Source organism: Myodes glareolus, chromosome 9 (genome assembly GCF_982192425.1).
Source record: "Myodes glareolus chromosome 9, mMyoGla1.1, whole genome shotgun sequence".
Taxonomy (NCBI): domain Eukaryota; kingdom Metazoa; phylum Chordata; class Mammalia; order Rodentia; family Cricetidae; genus Myodes; species Myodes glareolus.
Window position 1 is genome coordinate 94,486,832 of NC_142034.1, and position 25,850 is coordinate 94,512,681.

The 25,850-nt window shown below is 51.0% G+C and overlaps 1 protein-coding gene across 2 annotated transcripts; it reads left to right on the forward strand.

Moving 5' to 3' along the window:
- Positions 1 to 4,692: 4,692 nt before the first annotated feature.
- On the forward strand, positions 4,693 to 25,836 carry Telo2 (telomere maintenance 2). 2 transcript variants are annotated; one of them, XM_048436173.3, is made up of 21 exons: positions 4,693 to 5,076; positions 5,355 to 5,700; positions 7,666 to 7,943; positions 9,382 to 9,450; positions 9,695 to 9,842; positions 12,536 to 12,638; positions 15,326 to 15,394; positions 15,595 to 15,736; positions 15,817 to 15,953; positions 16,636 to 16,715; positions 16,858 to 16,971; positions 17,256 to 17,344; positions 17,527 to 17,618; positions 18,164 to 18,280; positions 18,411 to 18,482; positions 21,749 to 21,940; positions 22,458 to 22,549; positions 23,042 to 23,141; positions 23,469 to 23,533; positions 23,829 to 23,944; positions 25,294 to 25,836. In XM_048436173.3, exons 2-21 carry the CDS (start codon positions 5,369 to 5,371, stop codon positions 25,398 to 25,400), a joined length of 2,514 nt encoding a protein of 837 aa, XP_048292130.3. In that variant the 5' UTR covers positions 4,693 to 5,076; positions 5,355 to 5,368; the 3' UTR covers positions 25,401 to 25,836. The 2 variants fall into 2 exon arrangements, with proteins under 2 accessions (XP_048292130.3, XP_048292131.3); XM_048436174.3 differs by having other exon boundaries at positions 4,693 to 4,938.
- The last annotated feature ends 14 nt before the right edge of the window (positions 25,837 to 25,850 follow it).

Below are 25,850 nucleotides of genomic sequence, written 5' to 3' on the forward strand. Positions count from 1 at the left end.
GAATGCTGTATACATAATAAATAAATAAATATTTAAAAAAAAGAGAAGGGTTTACCCTGGGTACCCAGACAGCCCTGCACTCAACAGCAAGTGTCCTGATAGAGACAGAGAGGAGCAGACACCACAGAGCAGGCCCAGTGAGGATGATGGCAGAGCTGAGAACAAAGCTGAGAACACGCCTGGAGCCCTAGCAGCCAGGGAAGACACAAGGCTTACGAGCAGCTTCTGAGGTAGCATGCCATCTTGGTTTCAGACTTTTAGCCTCCAGAGATGAGAGAATCTAATGTTCTGTTGTTTGAAGAATCCTAGTTTGTAGTAATAAAAATAACTCAGGAACGTGTTCCCCACAAAAGCACCCAGCACTTCCAAGATGACGTGAACCAGACTGCCATACCAGAGGATGAGCCATGGCCAAGGCGCCTTCAGAACACTGCCGGTGGAGAAAACCCGGAAGCATTGGGGAGAAACTGTGGCGGTGACTGAGACAGCTCCTAGGGGACCGCTGACCCTCTTAACATTTGTGCTGGGCCAAATGACTAAAACAATCAGAAAAAGAGGAGATAGTACAGCTAGCTCACGTAAACAGAGCAGAAGCAGAGAGAAAGATATTTTTCAGGTATGCAGAGGCTTGGGAACTACATCACCGCACCCTGCCGTTCCTGGGAAGCTGTTGAATGGTGCGCTTCAGGAGAATAGGTGGATAAAGGAACGAGGAAGTTGTGGTTTAGGGATGGAGTCCCAGAATGGTCTCTCACTGGGGTTATCACACCTCACCCTCCAGCCCCGGCTCTCTCCGGAGACATGGGTCTCCAGCCCCTCTGACCCCTACACTGTCTCACGTGGGTCCTGACGATTGTATTGGTGGTGGCTCCTTACTCCCTGCTCTCTGGGCTGATCCCTGCTCGTGTTAACCTTTATGATTTATGTATGTATTTATTCCGTGTGTGTATTTAACCACATGTGCATGTATAGAGACCAAACATTTAAGTCACATGCCTTCCTTGATGGTGCTCCATCTTATTCTTTTTGAAACAGAGTCCCCAGCCCTGATGTTGGGGTTACAGAGAGTTGTAGAGGACTGCCCTCCAAACCACTCTGTCACCGTCCACCTGGGCTGCTTTCATGGCTGGGCTCAATGACCGTTGGTGCTCCCTCACAGAGGAGGGGCAACCTGTTGTATGTAATTCTGCCAGTGTACCCAGGGTCTCAGAGAAAGGATAGAATATATAGGTCAGGAAGAATTAGGGAAGGGATGCTATCTACACAGGAGTCAACATCCAGGATGACTGCCAACCTTCCATTATGTCTGCTTTAAGGGTATCCATGCTCTTGCCTGTAACTCCTTACCCACTGCTCTGTAAGGAAGCCTAATAAACTCACTGAATCCCCAGAGTAGATCTGGTGGAATTGCACCTTGGTTTATCAATGGGACTGTAGAAGGAGGGGGTAGGTGTGGTCTGCATCTCCTCCAGGGAGGAATCTTGGCAATACAGATGCACACCTTTTCACTTGGCTTTTATGTGAATGCTGGGGATTTGAATTCAGAGCCTCATGTTTGTACATTAAGTACTTTGCCTAGTAAACCATCTCCCCAGCTCCCAGGACTAATCGTTTTTAAAATTTTCTTTTTACATTTATTTATCTCTCTCTCTCTCTCGCTCTCTCTCTTATTTATTTATTTATTTATTTATCTATTTATTTGAGACAGAGTTTCTCTGTGTATCCTGGACGGGCTGCCTGGAACTCATAGAATCTGTCTGCTTCGTCTCCTCAGTGCTGGGATTAAAGGGGTGCGCCTCCACCATTGGTCCACATTTCTTATTCTAAGCACTCTGTTACTCATTTTCTGTAAGTAAGCAAAGACACCAGGGTGCTAAGGCGACGTGACCCATTATTTAGCAGCTGTTGTACTTCCTTTGTTGTCCTCAATGCTTTGAGCAGGATTGTCAGTCACCAGCCCGCTGCACCGTGAGCACTGACTATCCAGAAAGCTCTGTTAGGGCCTTGAGAAAACCACAAAGTTGCTTCTGATTACTTAAACTCAGGAAGGTACAGTCTTGGGGCTTTTTGAAAGTTTGAACCAGGCTCTTACCACAAGGCTGAACGAATTCAACCTGCAACCATTTCCACCAAGTTGAGAAGGGAAATCCGTTCTCTGGTGGCCAACGGAGGAACTGCTGAGGCTGGTGCAAAGGTTGTGTTTGGAGGACGCGCCCCTTTGGGAAATCCGTCCCCTGGTGGCCAACGGAGGAACTGCTGAGGCTGGTGCAAAGATTGTGTTTGGAGGAAGCGCCCCTTTTAGGCTTTGAAAGCAGCTGCTCAGGTTCAACTTGGGAGAGACGATCCTGTGCTGCCTCCCTTTCTGTGGTAGATTTAGGTTCAGCAAACGTCTTCTCCTGAGACTTTGCTTGCCTACCGTCAGCCATGTGGGTTGAGCTGGTATCCTGAAGAAAGAAACAGCACAGAGGCAGTAGGCAGGCCAAGTTGCAAATGGGACAGGACAGCCAGTTTTGGGACAGCCGAAGAAGCAGTAGCTGAGGCATCGAGATGGAGCGGAGGACCGAGACTGAATGAGGAGAGATGACCAAACCAGATGCGAGAGGCTGCAGCCGTGGATGCCAGAAGAGTTCAAAGAGCCAAGAGGTCTCAAACCAAGGCCAAGAATCGGAACAGTGCTGTCATTAGGAGTTAAGGTCTTAAAAAAACAAAACAAAACAAACAAACAAATAACCGTAAAGCGATCAAAAGTCCCCACAATAATAGCCCAGGCCTGCCTGGTGAAAGCTACACTAGCCACAGGAAAGGGCTGAGAAACCCTAAACAAGAGCTAGAACACTTTTAGGGTTAAGGCACCCAATGCCTCCAGGCCTCTAACATTAGGGGAGCCACCTGTCACCCCTCACTGAGGGAAATAAAAGGTAGAATAAAAGGTAGACTTGAAGACCTTCTCTTTGAAGCTAAGTACAAGGAGAACCCTAAGAGAAACATACATAGATCCCCCTGGGAAGGGGAAATAGAAATATCTCCCGAGAAAATTGGAAGCATGGGGTGGGGGGAGAAGGAAAGGCAAAAGGCTAGAAGGAATAGAGAGGGGAGAGGGAAGGAGAACTTGAGGGAACAGGATGGTCGAGATGGGGGAAGGACAGAGACGGAGAGCAAGGAAAGAGATAATTTGATTGAGGGAGACATTATGGGGCTAGAAAGAGACCTGGCACTAGAGAAATTCCCAGGAATCCACAAGGATGACCCCAGCTAAGACCCCAAGCAATAGTAGAGAGGGTACCTGAACTGGCCTTCCCTGTTGTCTGATTCATGACTGTCTTAAATATCATCATAGAACCTACATCCAGCAACTGATGGAAACAAAGGCAGAGACCCACATTGGAGCACTGGACTGAGCTCCCGAAGTCCAGTTGAAGAGTGGGAGGAGTGAGAATATGAGCAAAGGGGTCAAGACCATGATGGGTTCACCCACTGAAACAACTTACCTGAGATAATGGGAGCCCACAAACTCTGACCTGACAGTGAGGGACCCATCATAGGACCAAACTAGGCCCTCTGAATGTGGGGGAAAGCTGAACAGTTAGGCAGACTAGGGGGCCACTGGCAGTGAGACCATGATTTATCCCTAGTGCGTGTATTGGCTATTTTGAGCCCATTCTTTTTAGAGGGATAATCTTGCTCAGCCTAGATATAGTGGGGAGGGCCTTGATCTTCCTTAAAGTAATGTGATAGGCTTTATTGACTCCCCATGGGAAGACTTACCCTCTCTGAGGAGTTGCTGGGGGGTGGGATTGGGGATCGGGGAAGGTGGAGGGGACAGGAGGAAGAGAAGGAGTGGGTATTGGAATTGGTATGTAAAATGAGAAAAGATAGATTTTTTTTTAAAAAAAACTTCTCTTTGACTATCCACAGTTTTTATCTGTGTAGAGCAAACAGATAAAAAACAGGCTAGGTGATTAGCAACACCTCCCTGGGTTTTGGGAACCGAACCTGTGACCTCCGCAAGAGCAGCAAGTATTTTTAAGCTCTGAGATATCGCCCCAGGCCCCAGAAAGCGTTCTGAACTGCTGTGTCCCGAATGGGGACTTTAGTTCTCCATTTTCCTTCCCAGGAAGGGTAAATTTGCCTGATGCTGTTGAATGCGTACGTATTGCCCAGATTTCCACCCACACTCAGTCCCGCTGAAAGGTTGCTGCCTCAGCATATCTTCCGGTCCGGATGGTCAAGAGAAGTTCTGCCGTGAAGGATTGTTTCATACTGCAATGTTCAGGCAGGCGGCAGCCAGGACCCTTGGGAGGCTACTCAGTCAGTGATATTTCATATAAGGTAGTTTACAAGCGGTTTGTGGGTTCGTAAACAATGCACCCTTGTGTGCCCACCACATGCATCAGCATCGCAATTTGTCTAGGTTTGCTCTTCTTGGCTTCCTTATTCTCGTTTCCCTGACAGCCCCAACTGAGGGTTAGTGTCGTCCTCAGAAGCCCAGCTGTACGGTGGAAAGTCACAGGATCCAAGCGAGCCAGGTGGACAGGATGCTGGGAGGGCGGCTCCAGAATTAGGGAAAACAGCCAGCATCAGAGAAGGGAAGGGGCGGGCGGGAAGGGAAAGGGCGGGCACTCCCACCCCAGTCCAGCCCTCAGGCCTTGCCCGCCCCAGGTTCTTAGGCCACGCCTCCTCTTGCGCAGGCGCAGGTGCTGCGGTCACCAGCGCGCCGGCGCTGAGCGGATTCGTCCCGAGCTCCCCGTAGGCATCCGATCCAGAAACTAATATCCTTGCTAGTTCCACGCGAGTTCTGGAGACTCGAACTCACTGCTACCCTCGGCTGACACTGAACGGGACGCGTGGTCCCGGTGCCGTGGCGAATCAGCGGCGCGCTGGAGGGAGCACGCGGCCGTGGCTCTGAAGCCTTGGGGCCGGAGGAATCCTCTAGGAGTGGTTGGTCCGCTTGGGTCTGCACTGGTGGTGATGGCCCTCCGGGATGGCCGGCTTCCGTGCTAGCCCAGGGCCTTGTGTTTAGAAGGCTGGGTGATCACCTGGAGCTGCAGACGCTGGGGTTGTAGTTGCTGCAGCCTGGTGAGCCACTCATTCATCCAAGTACCAGCGAGCTTGACAGAGGAGACAGCCCCCGGGGTACCGGTGCTCTCCCTAACGGGCACAAGCCTTGGCAGACCGTCACCCGGAAAGCGGGGAACCCGAAGGCAGGGACCGCGTGAGGCGCCAGGGAGCGCAAAAGAGGGCTGGTGGCATTTCTTGGATTTGGAGCCAAGCCTCCTCTATCCTTAGCCGAGTCCTTCGTGGGTGCTACGGGAAGAATTCCTGAGATTCTTACCCTGCTTTTCTGGGTCCCTCAGCCCTGCCTTGCAAGATGGACCCAGCACTGTCTGCTGTCCGACTCACCGTACAAGAAGCCATTCACACTCTTTCATCCTCAGAGGATGTGGGTCACATTCTCTCCACCCTGGGGACCCTGAAGCGGTACCTGGGTGGAACCGAGGATCCAGCTCTCCCTGAGAAGGAGGAGTTTACCACCATCCACTTCTCAGCCGTTCTCAGATGTCTGGTCAGCAAGCTGAGTCCAGGTTGGCTGGAGCTATCCCCCGACGGCCAGCTGGAGCAGCTTTGGGAGAGCTTCTTCCTGGACGGCCCCCCAGACCAAGCCTTCCTGGTGCTGATGGAGGCCATCGAGAGCACTGCTGGGTGAGCAACAGGGCGCCTAAGTTCTGAGAAGGAACCTAATGCCTTGGAACTGAGTGTAGCTGTGCTCAACTCTGAAAGGAGAAGGTCCCCTGCGTCTTAGCCTGGCCTCACTCCTTCTTGTTGGAGGCTGGAGGCTGGAAGGAAGAACAGGGTCCACATTGCAGATAGCAGGAGCAAATTAGCGATTCAGAGGGTCTCCATCACCCCCAGCTGACACCAGAAAGGGAGCTGGTCACTCGCTATCCTCTTCTGGACCTACCCTTCTTTTATTTATTTTTTTTTTACTTTTATCTATCTATCTATCTATCTATCTATCTATCTATCTATCTATCTATCATCTATCTGGTTTTTCCGAGACAGGGTTTCTCTGCATCTTTGGAGCCTGTCCTGGAACTAGCTCTTGTAGACCAGGCTGGTCTCGAACAGAGATTCGCCTGCCTCTGCCTCCCGAGTGCTGGGATTAAAGGCGTGCGCCACCACCGCCCGCCCCTACCCTTTATTTTATAGCACTCTTATGATCATCACAGGACGTTTTGGGGTTTTATTTATTTATTTTTTCTAGTTTTTCGAGATGGGGTTTCTCTGTGTAGCTCTGACTGTCCTTGGAACTTGCTCTGTAGACCAGGCTGGCCTTGAACTCACAGAGATCCACCTGTCTCTGTCTCCCTAGTGCTGGGATTAAAGACGTGCCACCACCACCCAATAATTTCAGGTTTTTAAATGTCTAGCTGCCATATTGCTGCCATGGACCCCTAGTCCTGGGTTCTACATCCAGTCAAGTGACTTGGGAGGATGCAGTGGCTTTGAGAAGCTGGGTTTTGAGAATCTGCTGTGGTGGGGACTGGAGAGGTGGCTCCGAGGTTAAGAATACTGGTTGCTTTTCCAGAGAACCTGGGCTGAGTTATCAGCACCCACAAAGGCTGCTCACAACCGTCTGTAACTCGGTTCCAGGGGATCTGAAGCCCTCCTCCCCACAGGCAGTGCACACATGAAGTACACAGACATACCCACACACGAAATAACATCTCCAAACAACCACTGCTGTGACCCAAGCAGGCACAGGAAGAAACAGTGGTGTCTGTCCAGGGCCCAGGGGGCAGCCTGCTAGTAACTGGCTATTTAGCCGTGGAATTAAGTATTTTCTTCAGCTGATGAATTCAAACTTAAATACTTATGAAGTTGTTGGGACTAATTTTTTTATTTTGTTTTTTGGTCTTTTTGAGATAAAGTCTTTCTCTAGTATGCAGCTCTGGCTGTCCTGGAACTTTTAGACCAGACTTGAACTCTCAAAGATTCTCCTCCCTCTGCCTCCAGAGTGCAGGAATGAAAGGCACGACCACGCCCAGCCTCTTGTTTCTTGAGATGGGGGTCTTACCTACCAGGACCTCTGGCAAGGGAGTCCCAGGGGTCCACTTGTCTCTGTGTTCCCAGAGCTGGGACTCCAAGCACTTGTCACCTCGCCTATTTTTCTTCTTTGGTGGGGAGCATTGGAGGAGTTGAGACAGAGTCTCACTTTGTAGTTCTGACTGTCCCTTGAACTCACTATGTAGACCAGGTTGGCTTCCTCCTCTTGTATGCCGGCATTAAAGGCGTGTGTCACTGTGCTTGCCTCAGCTGGCTTTTTTATGTGGGTTTGGGGATCAAACTTAGGTTCTCAGGCTTTCAGGGCCATCTCCCTGACTCTGGGACTGATTCTTTTTTTTTTTTTTCAAGATTTATTTATTTATTGTGTACACAGTGTTCAGCCTCCTTGTATGCCTGCAGGCCAGAAGAGGGCACCATATCTCATTACAGATGGTTGTGAGCCACCATGTGGTTGCTGGGAATTGAACTCAGGACCTCCGGAAGATCAGTCAGTGCTCCTAACCTCTGAGCCATCTCTCCAGCCCTCTGTGACTGATTCTTATGGGGACACTAGGATAGAGGAGACCGAGGGCTCTGCCCCATACTCTTGCTACTCTTTAGCCCTAGCTTCCGTCTGATGAAGATGGCTCGGCTGCTGGAGACGTTTCTGAACAAGGGCAGACTGGCAGCCCTCATGGAGGAGCAGTGTCGCCCACAGACGAAGCCCAGCTTCCTCCTAGTCCAGGAGACGCTGCTCAGCAAGGTGGTGGGCTTGCCTGACCACCTGGGCAACCGTCTCCAGCAGGACAACCTGACTCCGTTTTTCCCCCAGAACTACTTCCCTCTGCTTGGCCAGGAGGTTCTGCAAGCACTGAAGGCAGTTGTGAGCTTTCTCCAAGGTGAGCACCCTGCCCCAGCATCTCTCTAGGCCTTTATTTTCTCCCTCCCCTTGAAGTAAGACTCTGAAAGCCTGTGGGGCCTTACGAGTCAAGGTGGGGCTGTCAGGTAGCTTAGACGCCGCCCTGGTTCAGACAGGTTCACCGCCTGGTGGAGTTCCATCTCTCTTTTGGCTTTTGTTTTGGGGGAGTTGGGTCTGACCCTAGGTTCCTTTAGTTCTTAGTTGATGTTAGGCAAAGTCACCAGATTGAGACCTGCTTTCCCTACCCATTCACTTTTATGGCCTAGAAGCTGCCCTTTCTTCTTTGCTGAGGTCCACTTTCTTGCTTACTCGAGTCTGATGTCCGTGCCTCCGGTGGTGGTGGTTTTGAGTGCCCACTGTGTATTGACTGCTCTTGGATCTGAGGGCATATGCTTTACATGTTTGTCTGGCACTATGGGGACGACAGCCCTATGGGGGGTCCATGGTTAGCTCTGCCTTCTCTGGGACATTCCAACTGGCTTTCTTGGGTATATACCTTGAGAGAGAGTATTGGGGAAGAGTCATTGTGATTCCTGGTTAGTGAGCTGTTAGATACAGGCCAGTGACTGACTGGCTTGAACCTTGGCTCTTTCTTCTTGTGTCCGCCGTGGTGCACACTCCAGTCTGAGCCATACCTCAGCTTAACTGCAGCTACTCTGACTGACTGCAGTCTTTCAGCCTGCTCCTAGCTGAGTTTCCACTTTGGTTTGCTTCCATGGGCTCAACCCAGCACCCTGACGGCTCCTGTGTCCCTTACCCATGTGACTCTAGAGGAAGCTGGGCCGCTAGATTTCTGCATGGTTTCTACTAGGCCCAAGCCTCTGTTGTCGTCGTCTCTAGATTTTTCCAGCAACCAATTCCTGGTCTGTTTTGTTTTGTCTTGGTTTGCTTTGGATTCCGTCCTTGCAGGCTCTTAAGTACTTGTCCTTAGGTCACCGTGTGTCTGGGTCCATGTCTGTTTTCTGGAAGGTGCTATCATCTCAGCTCTACTAGTGGGAGACTGCCACCCCATCTCCTCCTTGTTCTTGACCTTCTCATGGCTCCTTCTTCGCCAAGGAGGGAGACCTTGTAGCCAGTGGCCGCTGCCGTGTCTTTAGCCTCCCCAGAGCCCTGTTCTGCTTCTGTAGTTGGCTCCTAGGCCAGGACCCCTCTGGTGCCTCTTCAGTGCTGTAGGCAGAGTCATTTTGCTGGTTGAGATGATGTATGTGATGCTTTTAAAGTATATTATTACTAGATTTTCAAGCTAAAAACAGCTCCAGTTAGGTTTCCTCCCATGTTAGATATGCACATTCATCCCAAATAGCTGGAGTTTCCGTGGCTGATCTGGCTGTTAAGCACAAGGTCTGTATCCTTAGTCAGATGTCCTCATGTTTTTCCTGCTGACCTCATTTGTAGTCAGATCTTGCTTTTCATTCCAGGTGGTCTAGACTGCTCTGTCTCCTTTGTGTCTCGAGTCTTGGGGAAGGTCTGCATCCAAGGGAGAAAAAGTGAGTGGTCCCCGATATCCTCCCCACCCTTGGAGGAGGGTGAGAATCATGTACAGGATGTACAGTGTATGTCCCCATACAGTGACATGTCAGTTGACCCTTGCCCTCAGTGGGGTTTCCTCACTTGGGTCTGACCCTGGGCTTGCCCATGCCTGTGAGCTTATGGGGCTGTGGACATTGGGCACTCCTGTTGCCCCCTGGCTGAGGGTGACTCCTGAAACTTAGGGCCTCTGTGTCCCCGCAGAAGAGATTCTGGGCGTGCTGGTGCCCCAACTGACAAGGCTCACCCAGGAGAGCTGTCTGTGGCAGCGGGTGTGCTGGCGGCTGGTGGAGCAAGTTCCTGACCGGGCAGTGGAGGCTGTACTGACGGGACTTGTAGAGGCCACTCCCAGGTAAGCAGCCAGGTCCTCTCCCAGCCAGTGTTTCTCAGGATGTCAGGGTAGATGCCACCATCGCTGCCATTTTCTGTGCTGCTCTCCTGGGAGCGGTACTAGAGTCCATGTCCTATACAGTTTGGGTGGTCCATCCCTGCCTCAGCATTGCATTTTCAGACTGGTCATTGGCTGTGAGCCCAACCCCCATCTTGTACCTGTCATCCTTCCTTCACCAGGATCCCATTGCTTGTTCTTTGATGTGGGTACTCTCCGACCCCTGTGACGTTCACTGAGCTGTGTTAGCTTTGCGTCTGACAGATCCCAGGCCACTTCTGTCTATTCATCTTTGTGTGTGTGGAGGTGACTATGAGTTGTTGGTGGGAGCAGGCCTGCTGGACTGGCTGAATGCTCGGAGCGCAGTGCTAGCTGCTCCCAGCATCCCTCTCTGCTCAGAGCAGCACTCAGCGTTGACCTTGCGTTCTTTGGTTGTAGGTGTGGGTGTGAATTGTTCACCGATGTCCCTTGCTTGTTCATGGTGGTATCCCGGTGTGCTTGTAATAGCTTCCTCATAAACTCCGGGCTCTGTCCTGCGAGGCCCATGGGGCCGTCTGCAGAGCACCACCTAGAGTTTCGTGGGTTCCTTGTTTGTTTTGTTTCGAGTTGACCTCAGACATGCTGTGTGGTTGAAGATGGACTTGAACTCTTGATCTCTCTGTCTCAGCCACCCAGGTGTTGGAATTACAGGCATGCACTATGAATGTCAGGCTCACTTTAGGTTCTGAATCTTGTTTGTCCTTTGGACTGTCTTCTGTGTACCTATTTCCTGTGCTAAAGCCATATGTCAGTTTATATAGGTTTGCTTTCTCAAAATTTTAGGGGTCCCCTCCTTCTTTCCAAGCCTTTGTGTCTCTTTTTTTTTTTTTTTTAAATATTTATTTATTTATTATGTATACAATATTCTGTCTGTGTGTATATGCCTTCAGGCCAGAAGAGGGCACCAGACCCCATTACAGATGGTTGTGAGCCACCATATGGTTGCTGGGAATTGAACTCAGAACCTTTGGAAGAGCAGGCAATGCTCTTAACCTTTGAGCCATCTCTCCAGCCCCTTTGTGTCTCTTTAAATTTTTTTAAAAATTAAAAATTTTTATGTGTGTGCATGCTAGTGCATGTGTAGATACGTGTGCACATCCATATGAAAACCAGGGGTCAATCTCAGGTGGCTATACTCAAGAGCTGTCTATCTCGTTTTTGATACAGATTTTCTCACTGAACTTGGACTCACTGAGTCCCAGGGACCCTTTCAGGTTCTGTGTATACAGGTATGTGCCACCATGCCTGGCTTTTTCTAGTGGTTCTGGGGATCAAACTCAGGGCCTCATGCTGTCCAGCAGGCACTTTACCTATGGAATCATATTCACAGCCCTGGCCTTCATGACTTTATGTGGAATTGTTTTCCTTTCTTTAAAACAGAATCTCGGGGGCTGGAGAGATGGCTCAGTGGTTAAGAGTACTGACTGCTCTTGCAGAGGACCCGGGTTCAATTCCCAGCACCCACATGGCAGCTCACAACTGTCTGAAGATCCATTTTCAGGGGATCTGACACCTTCACACCAATGCACATAAAATAAAGTTAAATAAACCATAAAAAATATATATAAAAAAACCCCCAAAAACAGAATCTCACTATGATTCCTGGCTGACCTGAACTTGCTTTGTAAACTAGGCTGGCTATCTCTGCCCAACAAGTTCTGGGATTAAAAGTGGGTGCTACCATGCAGGCCTTTGTGTGGGATTTGATATAACAACCAGGGCTGGTGAGATGGCTCAGCAGGTACAGTCACTTGCTATCAAGGCTGAGTTTCAGAGGAGAGGAAGGAGAGAACCAGTTCTTCCAAGTTCTCTTGACTTCCATGGTATGTATGATATCACATGCATATGCACACAGACACAGAGACACAGAGATACACATACACACACACACACACAGATATACACAGAGACACATGCAGAGAGACACACACAGATGCACATACAGACATAGACAAACATAGACATACATACACAGACACACACAGAGACATATACATATCGAGACATACACACATATGGATACACACACATGCAATCACACACACAAATACATGTAATAAAAAGAAGTAATGAGTGAGGAGGAACCCCGCTGTATCTATCCATGTGGCTGAGGCAGATGGCAACAATCTTCCTTTCTGAAGGAAGTAGTCTAGCTTGGGGTTCTGCAAATTGTTGTTATGGGCCAAGTCAGACTGGTAGGTTTTTGTAACTTTAGTTAAGTTTTATTAGGCAGGTTGCTATGCCCATTCATTTACACATTTGTCTAGGGCTCTTTTCAGCCACTCCCAGAGTTGACTGCTTTGGAGAGTAAACCTAAGAGTATACTTCTGGCCCTTAACAGCAAAGGTGTGCTGCCCTGCCCTAGAGAAGCATTCATCCTTGGCTTTGGCAGAGCAGGGAAGGACCCCCATTTTGGGTTGGTCCTGTCAGCTCTGATATGAGGTCTAGGCTTTCCATGGGTGTTCACATTCATTCTGGGAAGAGGAAAGATTAAGGACCAACTCAGGTCATGGAAGGGCTCGGCCAAACTCTAGAGTGAGCAGGTGGCTGGACACAGGGCACCTGTTTGCTTTTCCTTATCCTTCCCTTTGAAGCCACTTCCCACACCTGCCCCACAGGCCTGAAGTCTTGTCCCGGCTGCTGGGGAGTCTGGTGGTGAAGAACAAGAAAGCGCAGTTCGTGATAACTCGGAAACTTCTGTTCCTGCAGTACCAGCACACGGTGAGAAACCAGGCAGGGTAGGGCCTGCAGACCTTCCAAGTCCCAGGAAGAATTGCTACTAAATATGGAGTAAGGGGAACTGGGTGCATGACACACTCTTTTAATCTCAGCATTCCAAAGGTGGAGGCACTTGAATCAGTCTGGTCTACATAGTAAGATCTTGACTCAAAAAAAAAAAAGAAAAAGAAAGAAAGGAAGAAAGAAAGAAAGAAAGAAAGAGTAAGGGGGGCTAGGCATATTGAGTGGTGGAGACAGAACATCAGGAGGTCATTGCCCATCTCCAGCTACAGAGCAAGTTAGAGTCCAGCCTGACCCTCTCTCAATGACCCTAAAAAGGAAGAAAAGGAGGTGAAAAGAGCAGTGTGCGCTCAGCAGGCATGGTGTTATATTCTGTCTACCCTCAGCACCGCAGGCATGGCGCTGTATTCTGTCTATCCTTAGCACCGCAGGCATGGCGCTGTATTCTGTCTACCCTCAGCACCGCAGGCATGGTGTTATATTCTGTCTACCCTCAGCACCGCAGACATGGCACTGTATTCTGTTTACCCTCAGCACCGCAGGCATGGTGCCGTATTCTGTCTACCCTCAGCACCGCAGGCATGGCGCTGTATTCTGTCTACCCTCAGCACCACAGGAAATCAAAATGACATAAGTGCGGGTAGACAGCAGTTACCTAGGAGATGTCAGCAAAATGGTTAGGCCCTCTGGCCATTTCTGAGCTCTGCAGCATCCCAGGTACCGAGTGAACATGTCACATATCTCTGGTTCCCCATACTACCCAGGATGGTGCCCCTACCACCTCCATTCTGTGCATCAGGACCCCAGAGGTTGTGTGCCTCATCCGTGACTGCTGCTGTCCATGTGCCTTGGAGCACTGACTCAGAGCTGGCCATAGGTCAGAGCAAGGGAGGATGAGGAGTGGGACACATGTAGAGTGGAAAACAGCAGAGGACGGGCAAGGGTGGGGCCCACGATATCCTCTTGCTCACCTTCTCATTCAGTGTTTCTTTGTAAGCTGGGCTTTACCTTGGGTACTGAGCATCCACTGTGGACAGAAGAGCCCGGTCCCTCCTCATCCTAAGTTCATTACAGGAAAGGGAGCAGATGCTGCCCACGCAGGAAGTTAATACACAGGGTGACACAGCAGGTGCTGGCACCAGGGGGCAGTCAGGCAGGAGGATGGCTTGGAGAAGGTCTGGCTCTGAGGATCTGTCTGGGTGGGCTGGAGGCCCCTGAGAACTGGAATATCCACCACTGAGCTAGTTGATTGGCTGTCCAGACTGGCCTGAGCTGGCAGTGGGTCCCCCTAGTGGCCAGAGAGCAAGAGGATGGATGGTAAGGCCAGGCTGGTTGGGTGGGAGTCTGAGCAGAGATGAACTAGTTGGACTCTCTGGCTCCTGTGCACAGGAGCCAGGGGGAGACTGAAGTGTCTCTCACCTACTACATGTAGTGGAGCTCGGACAGGAGCCCTGGAGAGTTCTCCAAGCAATGTGAGTGGGCAGCTGGGCACAGCAGCAGTGTACACAAGAAGGGATGGAGCCACCTAACACCTGAGCCATCCTCCAAGAGGGCAGGTGGGCGACGCAGTTCTAGGTGAACAGGCAGAGATGGTCCCCCAGACTTCTGATGAATGAACACCCAAACTGTCTATTCCTGAATCCAATGCTCTGTTCTAAAGTCAGACCATAAGCCAGTCAGTAGGATGATGCAAGGGCCAAAGAGAACTTTATGCAGTCACTCCTGCATGACAAGGCTGTGGACTTAGAAATAGTTGTAAAAGGAAGGAAGGAAGGAAAGAAGGAGAGAGAAATAGTTGTGAAAGAGGGTAACTGATGGGGCTAGAAGAGTTGCTCTTGACGTACAAGCAAGAGGACCTGAGTTTAAGCCCAGCTGTCTTAGTTACTTTTCTATTGCTATGATAAGACACCATGACCAAAGCAACTTATAAAAGAAGCATTTAATTTGGGCTTATGGTTTCAGAAGGCTAATTAGAGTCCATGATGGCAGAGCTAAGGCATGGTGGCCGGAACAGCTGAGAGCTTATACCATGATTTGAAAGTAGGAGGCAGAGAGAGGGAAAGGAATGAGGAATATTGGGAATGGAGATGGAGGGTTTTTGTTTGTTTGTTTGTTTTTGTTGTTGTTGTTGTTTTGAGACAGGGTTTCTCTGTGTAGCCTTGGCTGTCCTGGAACTCACTCTGTCACTTTGTAGACCAGGCTGGTCTCAAACTCATAGATATTCCATGGAACCTAACACTCTTCTGGACTCTGTAGCGTACGTGCGCACGCGCACGCGCGCACACACACACACACACACACACACGATAGAAATAATGAGACAGGACTCCAGGTCTTACAAAAAGAAGCAGCCCAGAGAGCTGCAGTGGGACACAGGATGCTGTCGTGCATCTGGGCTGAGAGGCCAGCATTGAAGTATCCTCTATCATGAGAGCCAGGAAGCCTACATTTGGCAAATAACTCACTGAAATGGAAAGTAGAGCGATTATTAGCTGAAACTGGCGGTGTTGAGGCAGTAAGCCGGGGAGGGAAGCTGGCTCTCTGGTTTTGTGGGAGGCTGGAGCTTGGCAGCTCCGTCCATCCTATTCCTCTTCTTCAACTCCGAAGGTCCCTGTAGGGCAGGCGGGGAGCAGTCCCTGCCTGGTAGACAGCACCCACTTTTGTTGTAGACACCCATGCTGCAGAGCCTGCTGGGGTACCTGGCTATAGACAGTCAGCGGCGGCCACTCCTCATACAGGTAAGTACCCCTTGACCCACTAAGCTCATGTGGTCCTGGGAGAAAGACAATAGAGGGAGTGTCTTCTAATGGGAAGGCTGGGGTCCAGCTTCATTTATGCTTAAACCCCTTGGGAGAGCTGTGGACCCTGACCTGAGACTTGGGTGGCTGTGGGTAGGGTTGCAGCTGCCTGGACAGGCTGAGGCTCTGCTGGTTGCCAGGTGCTTAAGGAGCTGCTAGAGACATGGGGCAACAGCAGTGCTGTCCGTCACGCGCCCCTGGAGCAGCAACACTACATCAGTAAGGCCATCCTGGTCTGCCTGGCGCACCTCGGGGCTTCGGAGCTGCAGGACATCCGGGATGGTAAGCAGGCCGTGGTGTGGGCACACCCCGCCCCCTGACACTCTGAGGAGCCCTTCAGGACTCGTGTCTGCTGCTTTAAGAGTTGCTGGCCAGCATGATGGCGGGTGTGAAGTGCCGCCTCGACAGCAGCCTGCCCCCTGTGCGTCGCTTGGGCATGATTGTGGCCGAGGTCATCAGCTCCAGGATCCATCCTGAGGGGCCTCAGCTGAAATTCCAAGTGAGCAGGCTCTCTTATCTATGTCCTCCAGGTAACGGGGCTCTGGGGCTCCCCTGCTGATAGACCTGCTCCTCTAGTTCTTCGCTCTTCGGGGGTCTAGGATCGAGGAGTATCCTGTGGTGGAGGGCCAGGGCTCAGTGTGTGGAGCACTCCAGCTCCTGTGGGTGGTGGCAGAAGTGGGTCTGTACGTGGTCAGGGCCAAGTCTGTGACAACGTATTCCCCAAGATGTGTTCCCGGATTGGTTAGACGGGTGAAGGGGCCACCGCCTGGGGTTGGTCTGCTGGTCCTGGGTGCACTGAGCCCTGTGGACAGTAGGGCTGCTCTGGACTGGGAGTGCATAGGGGGCGTATTCTCTACTGACCACTGATTGGCATGGGCACTACCAGGTTGGACAGTATGGGCCTTGATTGTGTTGGGCGCCGCATGGCTTAACTGTGAGTCTATAGATGTGGGTACGTCAGCAGTCAGGGGTCTCTAAATCCTGAAGGAGGGAGAGGCTCCTAGGCTCAGCACATCTAGCACTGTACTTAGCTTGAGATGGACATTCAGAAGCTGCTTTAGAAAAGGTGACTGGCTATCTGAGGCCAGGCTGCTAACCGAGATGGAGTGGCATGTGAGGAGGGCTGGCTGAGGTGGCATCCACGGCCATGGGCCTCACTGACTCCAGTGTATCTGCAACAGTATGAAGATGACGAGATGAGCCGTGAGATGCTGGCCTTGGCCACACCCCAGCCTGCGGGTGCCTGCTCCTTGGAGACAGGGTGAGGGTCTCCATATTCCCAGTCCCCATCCTGAATCCTTCCGACAAAAGTTAGAGGAGACATGGGCAAATAATAGAAACTTTATGGGCTGTGTGGTGTGCTAGGCTAACCTGGGTGACCCTTGCTGTTTCTTGTTTCCTAGAGGCCCATCCCTGGCTCCAGTTGCCATGGAGACCCCTGTAGAGACACCTGAAAAGACAGTGGCCAGTGATGTGCCCTCAGCTCAGCCGCAGGGCTCTGACTCAGAGCTCGACAGGTAGGGCTGGGTTCCTTGGCCTCTGTGGGTCTAGGGTTGGCTGAGGTGGCCCTCTGTTCACGTGTGGAGGAGGCCGATCATACGCAAGGTGCTCCTAGTTCACTCCCCACTTGCTCATCCGAGGCAGTGCCATCTGCTCTTCCACATGGCATCTCCTACAAGCGTTGGGCTCTCGGGAGGGAATTCTAGTATCTTCAGGGTCTTACCCTTGAGGAGTCTAAAACAAAGGGGCACCTGAATCCTCACTGGGGATGGACAGATCCTGTCTGCTTTTCTTATTACAGCGATGATGAGTTCATTCCCTATGATATGTCCGGGGACAAAGAGCTGAAGAGCAGCAAGGAGCCCCTGTATATCCGAGACTGTGTGGAAGGTGGGTTTTAGGGTCAAATCACCGTGCTTACCCCACAATACTTTGTTTGGAGAGATACCTGGCCGTGGCCCCACTTCACCTTGTCCTAGAGCTACCTGTCCGGCCTCATTTTGACACTCTGGGTACACTGGAGTCAGGGTCAGTGCTGAGACTTAATCAAGGCTTGTCTGGGTTCTGTGCAGCCTTGACCACATCTGAGGACGTGGAACGCTGGGAGGGAGCCCTAACGGTGCTTGAGGGCCTGGTTTACAGGAGCCCCGAGGCCACGCGGGAGGTGAGCAGTAAGAGGATGTGGCTGGGTAATGGGGGGCAGGTGTGGGGAATGGGAGCGGGAGTGAGGCTGGGGAATCCTGGAGTGGCAGGGGCAGGTCTCCTTGTAGCATCTGCATCCTAGATCTATCTTTTTTCTTTTCCCCTGAGACCTGGTTTCTCTGTAGCTTTGGAGGCTGTCCTGGAACTAGCTCTGTAGACCAGGCTGCCTCGAATTCACAGGGATCCTCCTCCCTCTGCCTCCCGAGTGCTGGGATTAAAGGCGCCACCACTGCCCAGCATTCTTTTTGTTGTTGTTGTTATTTGTTTTTTTAGTTTTTTGAGATAGGGTTTCTCTGTGTAACAACAGTCTTGGCTGTCCTGGAACTTGCTTTGTAGACCAGGCTGACCTTGAACTCACTGAGATCCAACCTGCCTCTGCCTCCCAAGTGCTGGGATTAAGGGTGTGCGTCACCACCACCTGGCTGTATCCTAGATCTTAGAGAGTGGCACTGGATTGTTAATTGGACATATGGGGCTGAAGGCATCCTGATTCCTGGCCCTGTGCAGGTGAGCGTGGAGCTGGCCAAGGTGCTACTGCACCTGGAAGAGAAGACCTGCATGGCCGACTTTGAACAACTGCGCCAGAGAGCTCTGGTGGCTGTCACAGTCACAGACCCCGAGCAGGTAAGTCCTAGCACGACCCAATCAGACCAGGAGCATCAGAAATTGCCCTGGTGGCCCCGTTCTGTGCCCAGGTTGGGCCCTTGGTTAATCTTGGAGCCTTAGCATAGTGGTTTCTCCTTTGCCTCCTTAGGTAGCCAAGTATCTGACCTCACAGTTCTATGGCCTGAACTATAGCCTCCGGCAACGCATGGACATCCTGGATGTAAGTGACTTAGACCCCTGTTCCTGTCAGGCCCAGGTTGCCTTAAGTTAGGAAGTTGACTTATAGGGACTGTGGACAAAGGTCACCCCAAGCTTCCTTGGTGGGATGTGGTGTGGGAAGTCCTTCTGCCTATTTGTTGCTTTCATTGGTTAATGAATGAATCTGTTTTGGCCAGTGGCTTAGCAGAATAGGGCAAGGTGGGAGTTCCAATCAGATAGAGGAGGAGAGAGTAGGCGGAGTCAGGAAGAAGCCATGTAGCCTCCGCCAGAGACAGACTCGCAGGAACCTTACCGGTAAGCCACACCCACGTGGTGATACACAGATTAATAGAATGGGTTAATTTAAGATATAAGAGTAAGACAGAAACATGCTGAAGTTATTAGCCAAATAATATTGCAAATAATATAGTTTCTGTGTGATTATTTTGTGGTTTGGGCAGCTGGGAACAAACAAGTGGCCTTCCCCAACAGGGATGTGAAAGGCACTTCTGTCTGCTGACAACAGGTTCACCAGTATGGGGCTGAGAGCTGGTGACAGTATTTTCTTTTGTTTGTGTGGCTTTAAAAGAGTTTTTATTTATTATTGTGTGTATGTGTGTGTGTGCGTGTGTGCGCACGCGTGTGTGCACCTACCTCCTGAATCATCTTGTTAGCCCTGTTTCTGTGTTTTTTCTTTGTGTTCATGTGTATATGCATATGCATGTGTCTGAGTATTGAATACTGTGTGCAGTGCCTGTAGAGGACAGAAGAGGGCGCTGGATTCCTTGGGGTTGGAGTTACAGCTGGTTGAGAGCCACCCAGCACAGGTGCTGGGGACTGAACTCCAGTCCCCTACAAAAGCACTAGGCAATCTTGACCACTAACTCTTACCATCCTTGTTTATGTATTTTGGATAACAATTATATTGGTATGTTTTTATACAACATGAAATTTTTCATTACAGGAGAAACAAACCCTGTGTGGTTGAGTGTGGTCCCGCTGTTAACAAGTTCTGGTACCTGCTAAGCACAGACAGCCCTTAAAATCTTGTATAAAAGGACTGTGTGTGGCAAGGCTGTCGGGTAGTTAACTATCTATAATGGTGCATTCTCAGAGATAGTGCCGAGAGGTGGTTGACAGGGCCAGGGCCCAGGGCCCAGGGATTGGTGTTTCAGGAGACGGAAAGTTCTGGTAATGAGAGTTCCCAGTGGTGATCCCGTGCTCAGGGCAACTGAACTCAAGGGTCTCACCCTTCAGCTCTGGCTGGCCTGGAACTCAGATCCGCCTGCCTCTGTCTCCTGAGTGCTAGGATTAAAGTTGTACCATAACACCTGGCAGCCTCTGAACTCTTAAAGAGTGGGTGCCTTGAAGGTTGAGGAGATGACTCAGTCCATAAAGTGCTTGCTGAACAAACACTGAGGCCTGAGTTTAGACACCCGGCGTTCATACAGTGCTGCATGTGATGATGGTGTGTCCTGCAAACCCAGCACTAGGTGGCAGAGAAAGGAGAATCCGTATAGCTCGTTGGCCAGCAGCTGAGGTGGGGAGCTCCAGGCTCAGTGAGGGACTCTGCCTCAAGGTTAGGGTGAGAACAGCTGGACACGACACACAGTACCGACCTCTGACTGCATCTGAATCCATGCGTATTTACAAGAATACATAGAATGGTAAAATTTTATCTATTACCACAATAAATAAGACAGCAAACACCATTTTTGTGGTCCTGGGATCATGCATGCTAGACAAGCTGTCATCTCTGAACTGTACCCTCAGCCCTCTGCATTTTCTTTTCCTTCCTCTCTTTATTTATTTATTTATTTATTTTTATTTTTTGAGAGAGGGTCTCACTGTATAGCCCTAGTTGGCCTTGAACTCACAGAGTTCAACCTGTGTTTCCCAAGTGCTGGAATTAAAAGCATGCACAACTACACCATTGCCTTTTAATAAAAAAAAAAATTACAGGCGGTAATGGTGCACGCCTTTAATCCCAGCATTCGGGAGGCAGAGGCAGGCAGATCTCGGTGACTTTGGAGCCAGCCTGGTCTACAAAGTGAGTTCCAGGACAGTCAGGATTGTTTCACAGAGAAACCCTGTCTCATGTGTATGTATGTGTGCTTGAGTGGATATATGTGACCATGTGCATGCAGGAGCCCATGGAGGTCAGAAGAGTTACAAGCTGTTACTTGGGTGCTGGGAACAGAACCTGGGTCTTCTGCAAGAGCAATAAGGACTCTTAGCAGCTGAGCCATCTCTCTGGCTCCCAGGTTTTCTTTTTGCCTTTTATTTTGAAAAAGGGAATTCCTAAGTTGCCCAGGCTGGCTTTGAACTTGATCTTTCTGTCTTAGCTTCCTGAGTAGCTAGGATAATAGACCGTGTGTCTATGGGCCTGGCAAAAAATTCATGTCTCTAATCCAGCTCTGCTGTATCACCTCGTTCCAGAACATCACCATTACCCTGTGCGGTCACAATAACATCCACTGCCCAACCCTTCTCCCTACCGTTCTGCTCTCTGTCTGGATTTACCTGTTCTGAATGCTTCACATAAGCAGAACAGGCAGCCGAGTGGCCTTTGTAACAGGCTTCCTTTGCTGCATATGGTGCTGCTAACAGTCTTCCGCATGTGGCAAGTGCAGCCTTCATTTTATTCCCTTTCTCTATTCCTCTTCCCGTGAAGCTCAGTTCCTTGGGGAAGGGAGCAAGGTAGGGGTGAAATTTGGTGAGTTTGAGGAAAAGTACAGTACATTGGTCCAGCCATTCATTGTGAGGGAGCACTCTTCCCGCCTCCTGTCCCCTGCAGGAAGCTCAGATCATGAGTACTTGGGATAGGGACCCAGCTCCTTTAACAGGGCTGCAAAGCTTTGTGGGTACTTGGCTGCTACTCCATTTTTAGAAGAGCATCCTTTCCCAGAACCACATACTGTCCTGAGTCTTTTTAAACATTTTAGTTTTTTTTTTTTTGATTTTTGAGACAGGGTTTCTCTGTAGTTTTTGGTGCCTGTCCTGGCACTAGCTCTTGTAGACCAGGCTGGCCTCGAACTCACAGAGATCCGCCTGCCTCTGCCTCCCAAGTGCTGGGATTAAAGGCGTGCGCCACCACCGCCCGGCCACATTTTAGTTTTTATTTTATGCGTGTGGATGTTTTGTTTGTACATATGTTAGTGCACCATGTGTGTACAGTGTCTGTGGAAACCAGAAAAGGATGTGTGGGTGTTGGAAACCAAGCCTGAGTCCTCAGCAAGGGCAGTGAGTACCCTGAACCTCTCTGCCATCCATCTCTCTCTCTTCTAGGTTCTTGTTCTGGCTGCCCAGGCACTATCTCGGCCACGGAGCCTCCAGAGGCTTTCCCAGCACGGTCCCCCTGGTTCTGGCACTTTGTGTTCACCAGCACTAGCTATTTCTCAGCCTGGCAATGCTGTGGCTCCCAACTGGCAGGTGATTGTGGAGGAGCGGATCAAAAGCAAGACCCGGAGGTTCTCCAAGGTCAGCAGGACGCTGTTCAGGTCCTTGTCGGCATGGGGCTTTTGTTTTGTGGGTGGCAGCATGAGCAGTTGGATTCCTGTAGGTGTTGTCTGGCTGAAGGGAACCCCGTCATGGGCAGGGTCAGTGCAGTGCTGAGTTAGAGCAAGAGTTTATCTATAAACTGAGGCACATCAGACCAGCACGATTTTAAAACGGGGAAGTGGAAAGAGCTCAGGAGTGCTGCTCAGAAACAAAGAAAATGACTGTGGTGATGTCTGGAGATAGTTGGGTTCAGCTCCGGGCTGGAGACCAGGCTGTTTAGCTTGTCACAATGCCCAGGACTTCCCCTAGTGAGGAGTATAGCTCTGAGTAGTTGATGTGTGGTTTGGGACTCTGCCGTCAGACCACAGTGGCCTGAGACAGACTCAGCCCTTTCCACAGGGCCATAAAACCCAGGGAGGCCAGGGCAAGCCTGAGGGGGCTGCATGGTTGCACCAGGGGAGTAGCCTTGCGCCTTGACCGATGCTGTGTTTGGCAGGGCTGTCCTCGGAGGGAGCTATCAGGTGGCCCCAATGAATTCAACTCTGTGGCTGGTTACTTCTTCTTCCCCCTCCTTCAGCACTTTGACAGGTGAGTTTTCTGGGACTTTAGACACACCTCCGTGGACAGTGATTGTGGCACAACAGGGCAAGAATGTGGGCTTGGCTTCTTTTATGAGCTTGACTTAAACGCTGTGAGACATTGGGAAGGCCCCTTTGCTATTCAGTTCTGTGCTGAGGGCACAATCATCACCGGCTCTCTGCGCTGGCCCTGGACTTACGAAGGTGCTGCTGCCAGTGCTGCCTGGCCTGCTGTGCAGCCTGTGAGGTTTGGGTGACAGCACAGACTGTGACCTTGACTCGGGGCCTGATTTGTGCCTGGCAGCATACAGTATGCTGAGACATTTGAAAATGCCTCACCTTGTGGCTGTACTCTGCCACACTGGTCCCTGGTGTGAAGGTGGAAGGAAGGCCATGTGAGCCTTCAAGGGTTTGGGTTTCTGTCGGTAGCCCTTTTTCTGGGCTCTTCTCAGCCAACCATTAGGTGCTGGGACTGCCCTATCCACTCAGCTCTATGTTGTAGGCCTCTGGTGACCTTCGACCTCTTAGGAGATGATCAGTTGGTACTTGGAAGACTGGCCCACACCTTAGCATCCCTGATGTACCTGGCTGTTAACACCACAGTGAGTTGGGAAATGGGAGCTGAAAGCCCTGCCACATAGCTTCATAGCAGGGTGGCTGCAGGGATAATCACCAGTGTCCACAGAACAGGACCCGGGCTCTGTGTAGCGTGTTCATCTCCCACCTGTGAGTAGGGCAGGAGCCCTGCACCCTCAGAATGTATCCTTCCCACTTTGGCCCTAGGGGCAGGTGGGTGCAAAGCTGCACCAGGCATTGCACACACCCCTCCTGTCAGGCGAGCGCTGACACAGTGGGATCCTACCTTTGGTCCAAGTGTGGGGAATTCACACAGCAGACGCCTCACCAGCCTCCCCTCTGCTGACTTCCAGGTGGCTGTGCCTATGGGTAAGGCCTTGTTGGAGTTTGTGTGGGCCCTTCGCTTCCACGTGGACACGTGAGTGGCCCATGGGGCTAAGGGAAACACAGGGTCTCCCAGGCAGCATGCCTACCGTTTCCTAACGAGAAGTGGCTAATCAGGCCTGGGGGGGTCTCAGACAGGGCTGGAGTGACTGGTACATGTGGGCGGGCCTTCCCATAGGCTAGCTGGAGTGACAGGTACATGTGGGCGGGCCTTCCCATAGGCTAGCTGGAGTGACTGGTACATGTGGGCGGGCCTTCCCATAGGCTAGCTGGAGGAGGCTCCTTTCACAGAGTCTTTTCTCACCTTTCCACACCCTCTTGATTGGTAGTTACGTGCGCCGGGGCTTGCTGTCTGCTGTTTCCTCTGTTCTCCTCAGTGTACCCACAGAGCGGCTATTAGGAGACCTGCCAGATGAGCTGCTAGAAGCCAGATCATGGTTGGCAGGTGAGTGTCTGGGCTGGAAAATGTCACTGGTGTGTGGAGTGGTTGAGTCTGAGTGGGTGTGTCCTGCGTTAGCTCTGAGAAGTGTGATGACATGAGTGTGGGGATCAAGGAGGCGATCTTGATCCTGTTCCCTTGGGGATTATCACAAGGATCCCACAGAGACAACTCAGATGGCTCTCAGATCCAAAGCTAGACATAATAGTGTAAGCCTTTAAACCCCCAGCACTTGGGACACAGAGGCAGGCAGAGCGCTCTAAGTTCAGGGCTAGCCTGGTCTACACTCTTGAGTATTAGGCCAGCCAGGGTTACATACTGAGACCTGTTTTTAAAAAAGATTTTAGCCAGGTGGTGGTGGTGCACACCTTTAATCCCAGTGCTTGGTAGGCAGAGGCAGGAGGATCTCTGTGAATTCGAGACCAGCCTGGTCTACTGAGTGAGTTCCAGGATAGGGACCAAAGCTACACAGGAACCCTGTCTCAACACCCCCCCCCAAAAAATAAAAATAAAAACAACAACAACAAAAAAAACCAAACCAATAAACAAAACCAACCTTCCCCCCTCAAAAAAAATAAAAATAAAAACAACGACAACAACAAAAAAAACCAAACCAATAAACAAAACCAACCTTCCCCCCCCCCAAAAAAAAGAAAACAAGACTTACAGTCCAGCCTGGTTGTGTGGAAGCAGGGACAGCACGGGAGCCCCACACAGCCGCTCTGCAGTATTTGCTGCTCTTTGTCTCTCACCTCTAAATATTGTTTTAAGAGGTCAGCTGCAGCCGGGTGATGGTGGCGCATGTCTTTGAGCCCAGCAGTCAGGAGGCAGAGGTAGGCAGATCTCTGTGAGTTCGAGGCCAGCCTGGTCTACAGAGTGAGTTCCAGGGCTACACTGAGAAACCCTGACTTGAGTTAAAAAAGAAGTCAGCTGCAGACTCTGACTCCTCAGCCTGGACCCTTTGACAGGCTCCCTGGACCCACTGGAAAGAACATCCAGCTTCCCATGAGCCTTTGCGACTGGCCCTGATAGTGTCAAACTGTGGCTTCCATGGGACTGCTGGCCAGACAGAGTCCTACTGTTTTGTTTCCCATGGCTAGTCACAGAAGGCTTCATTGTCAGCCATCTTGGGCAGGGCAGGATCTCCTCAGGCTCATGTGCTGGAGCTCCCTAGGTTGACTTGTCTGATGGTTTTATCCCAGTCAGCTCTGGACCTGGCCTACTGATCTTCCCGGTCCCTTGCCTGGGGGAGCTCGAGGGCTTCGCTGTGAGAAGCCTGGCAGGTGCAGGAGAAGAATTGACTCGCTGGCCCACCACGTCACTCACCTCTTCTTTCCTCCTTCCTCCTTTGGCAGATGTGGCTGAGAAGGATGTGGACGAGGACTGCAGGGAGCTGGCAGTGAGGGCTCTGCTGCTTCTGGAGAGACTCAGAGATAAGCTCCTGTCCATCTCCTCTCTATAGCCCCAAGGACCCCCTCGGCTACCTCCACTGGAAGAAGGGAAGGCCTGAGGGACGAGTCCACACGTGGGCTGTCTGTGGCAGCGAGGTCTGGAGGGGCCCGTTGGTCCTAGTGTAACCCTGCCGTTACTTATGCCCTGGCAAGGTTGAGCGTTCAGCTAAAGATACCAGGCCTGTGCCATGGGACTCCAGCTTTAGACTGACTGGAATTTGGACCAGGGTGGGGGCGGGGAGTGGTGGTGCAAGAGGTGCCTCCTCCTGAAAGCAGAACTTTGGGCTCTGTGGCTAGAGTCTCAAGAGTGAAGATAAGAGACAGCTGTTCAGCTTCTAGTACACTCCGAAGGGGAGGCTAGAACAGCAGACCAGGGGAGCTGCTGGGTCCCCAGGGCTTCTGACAATGTTCCGTGAGAATAAACAGGGCCTCAGATGCCATATGCCATATAGCCTGCTTTT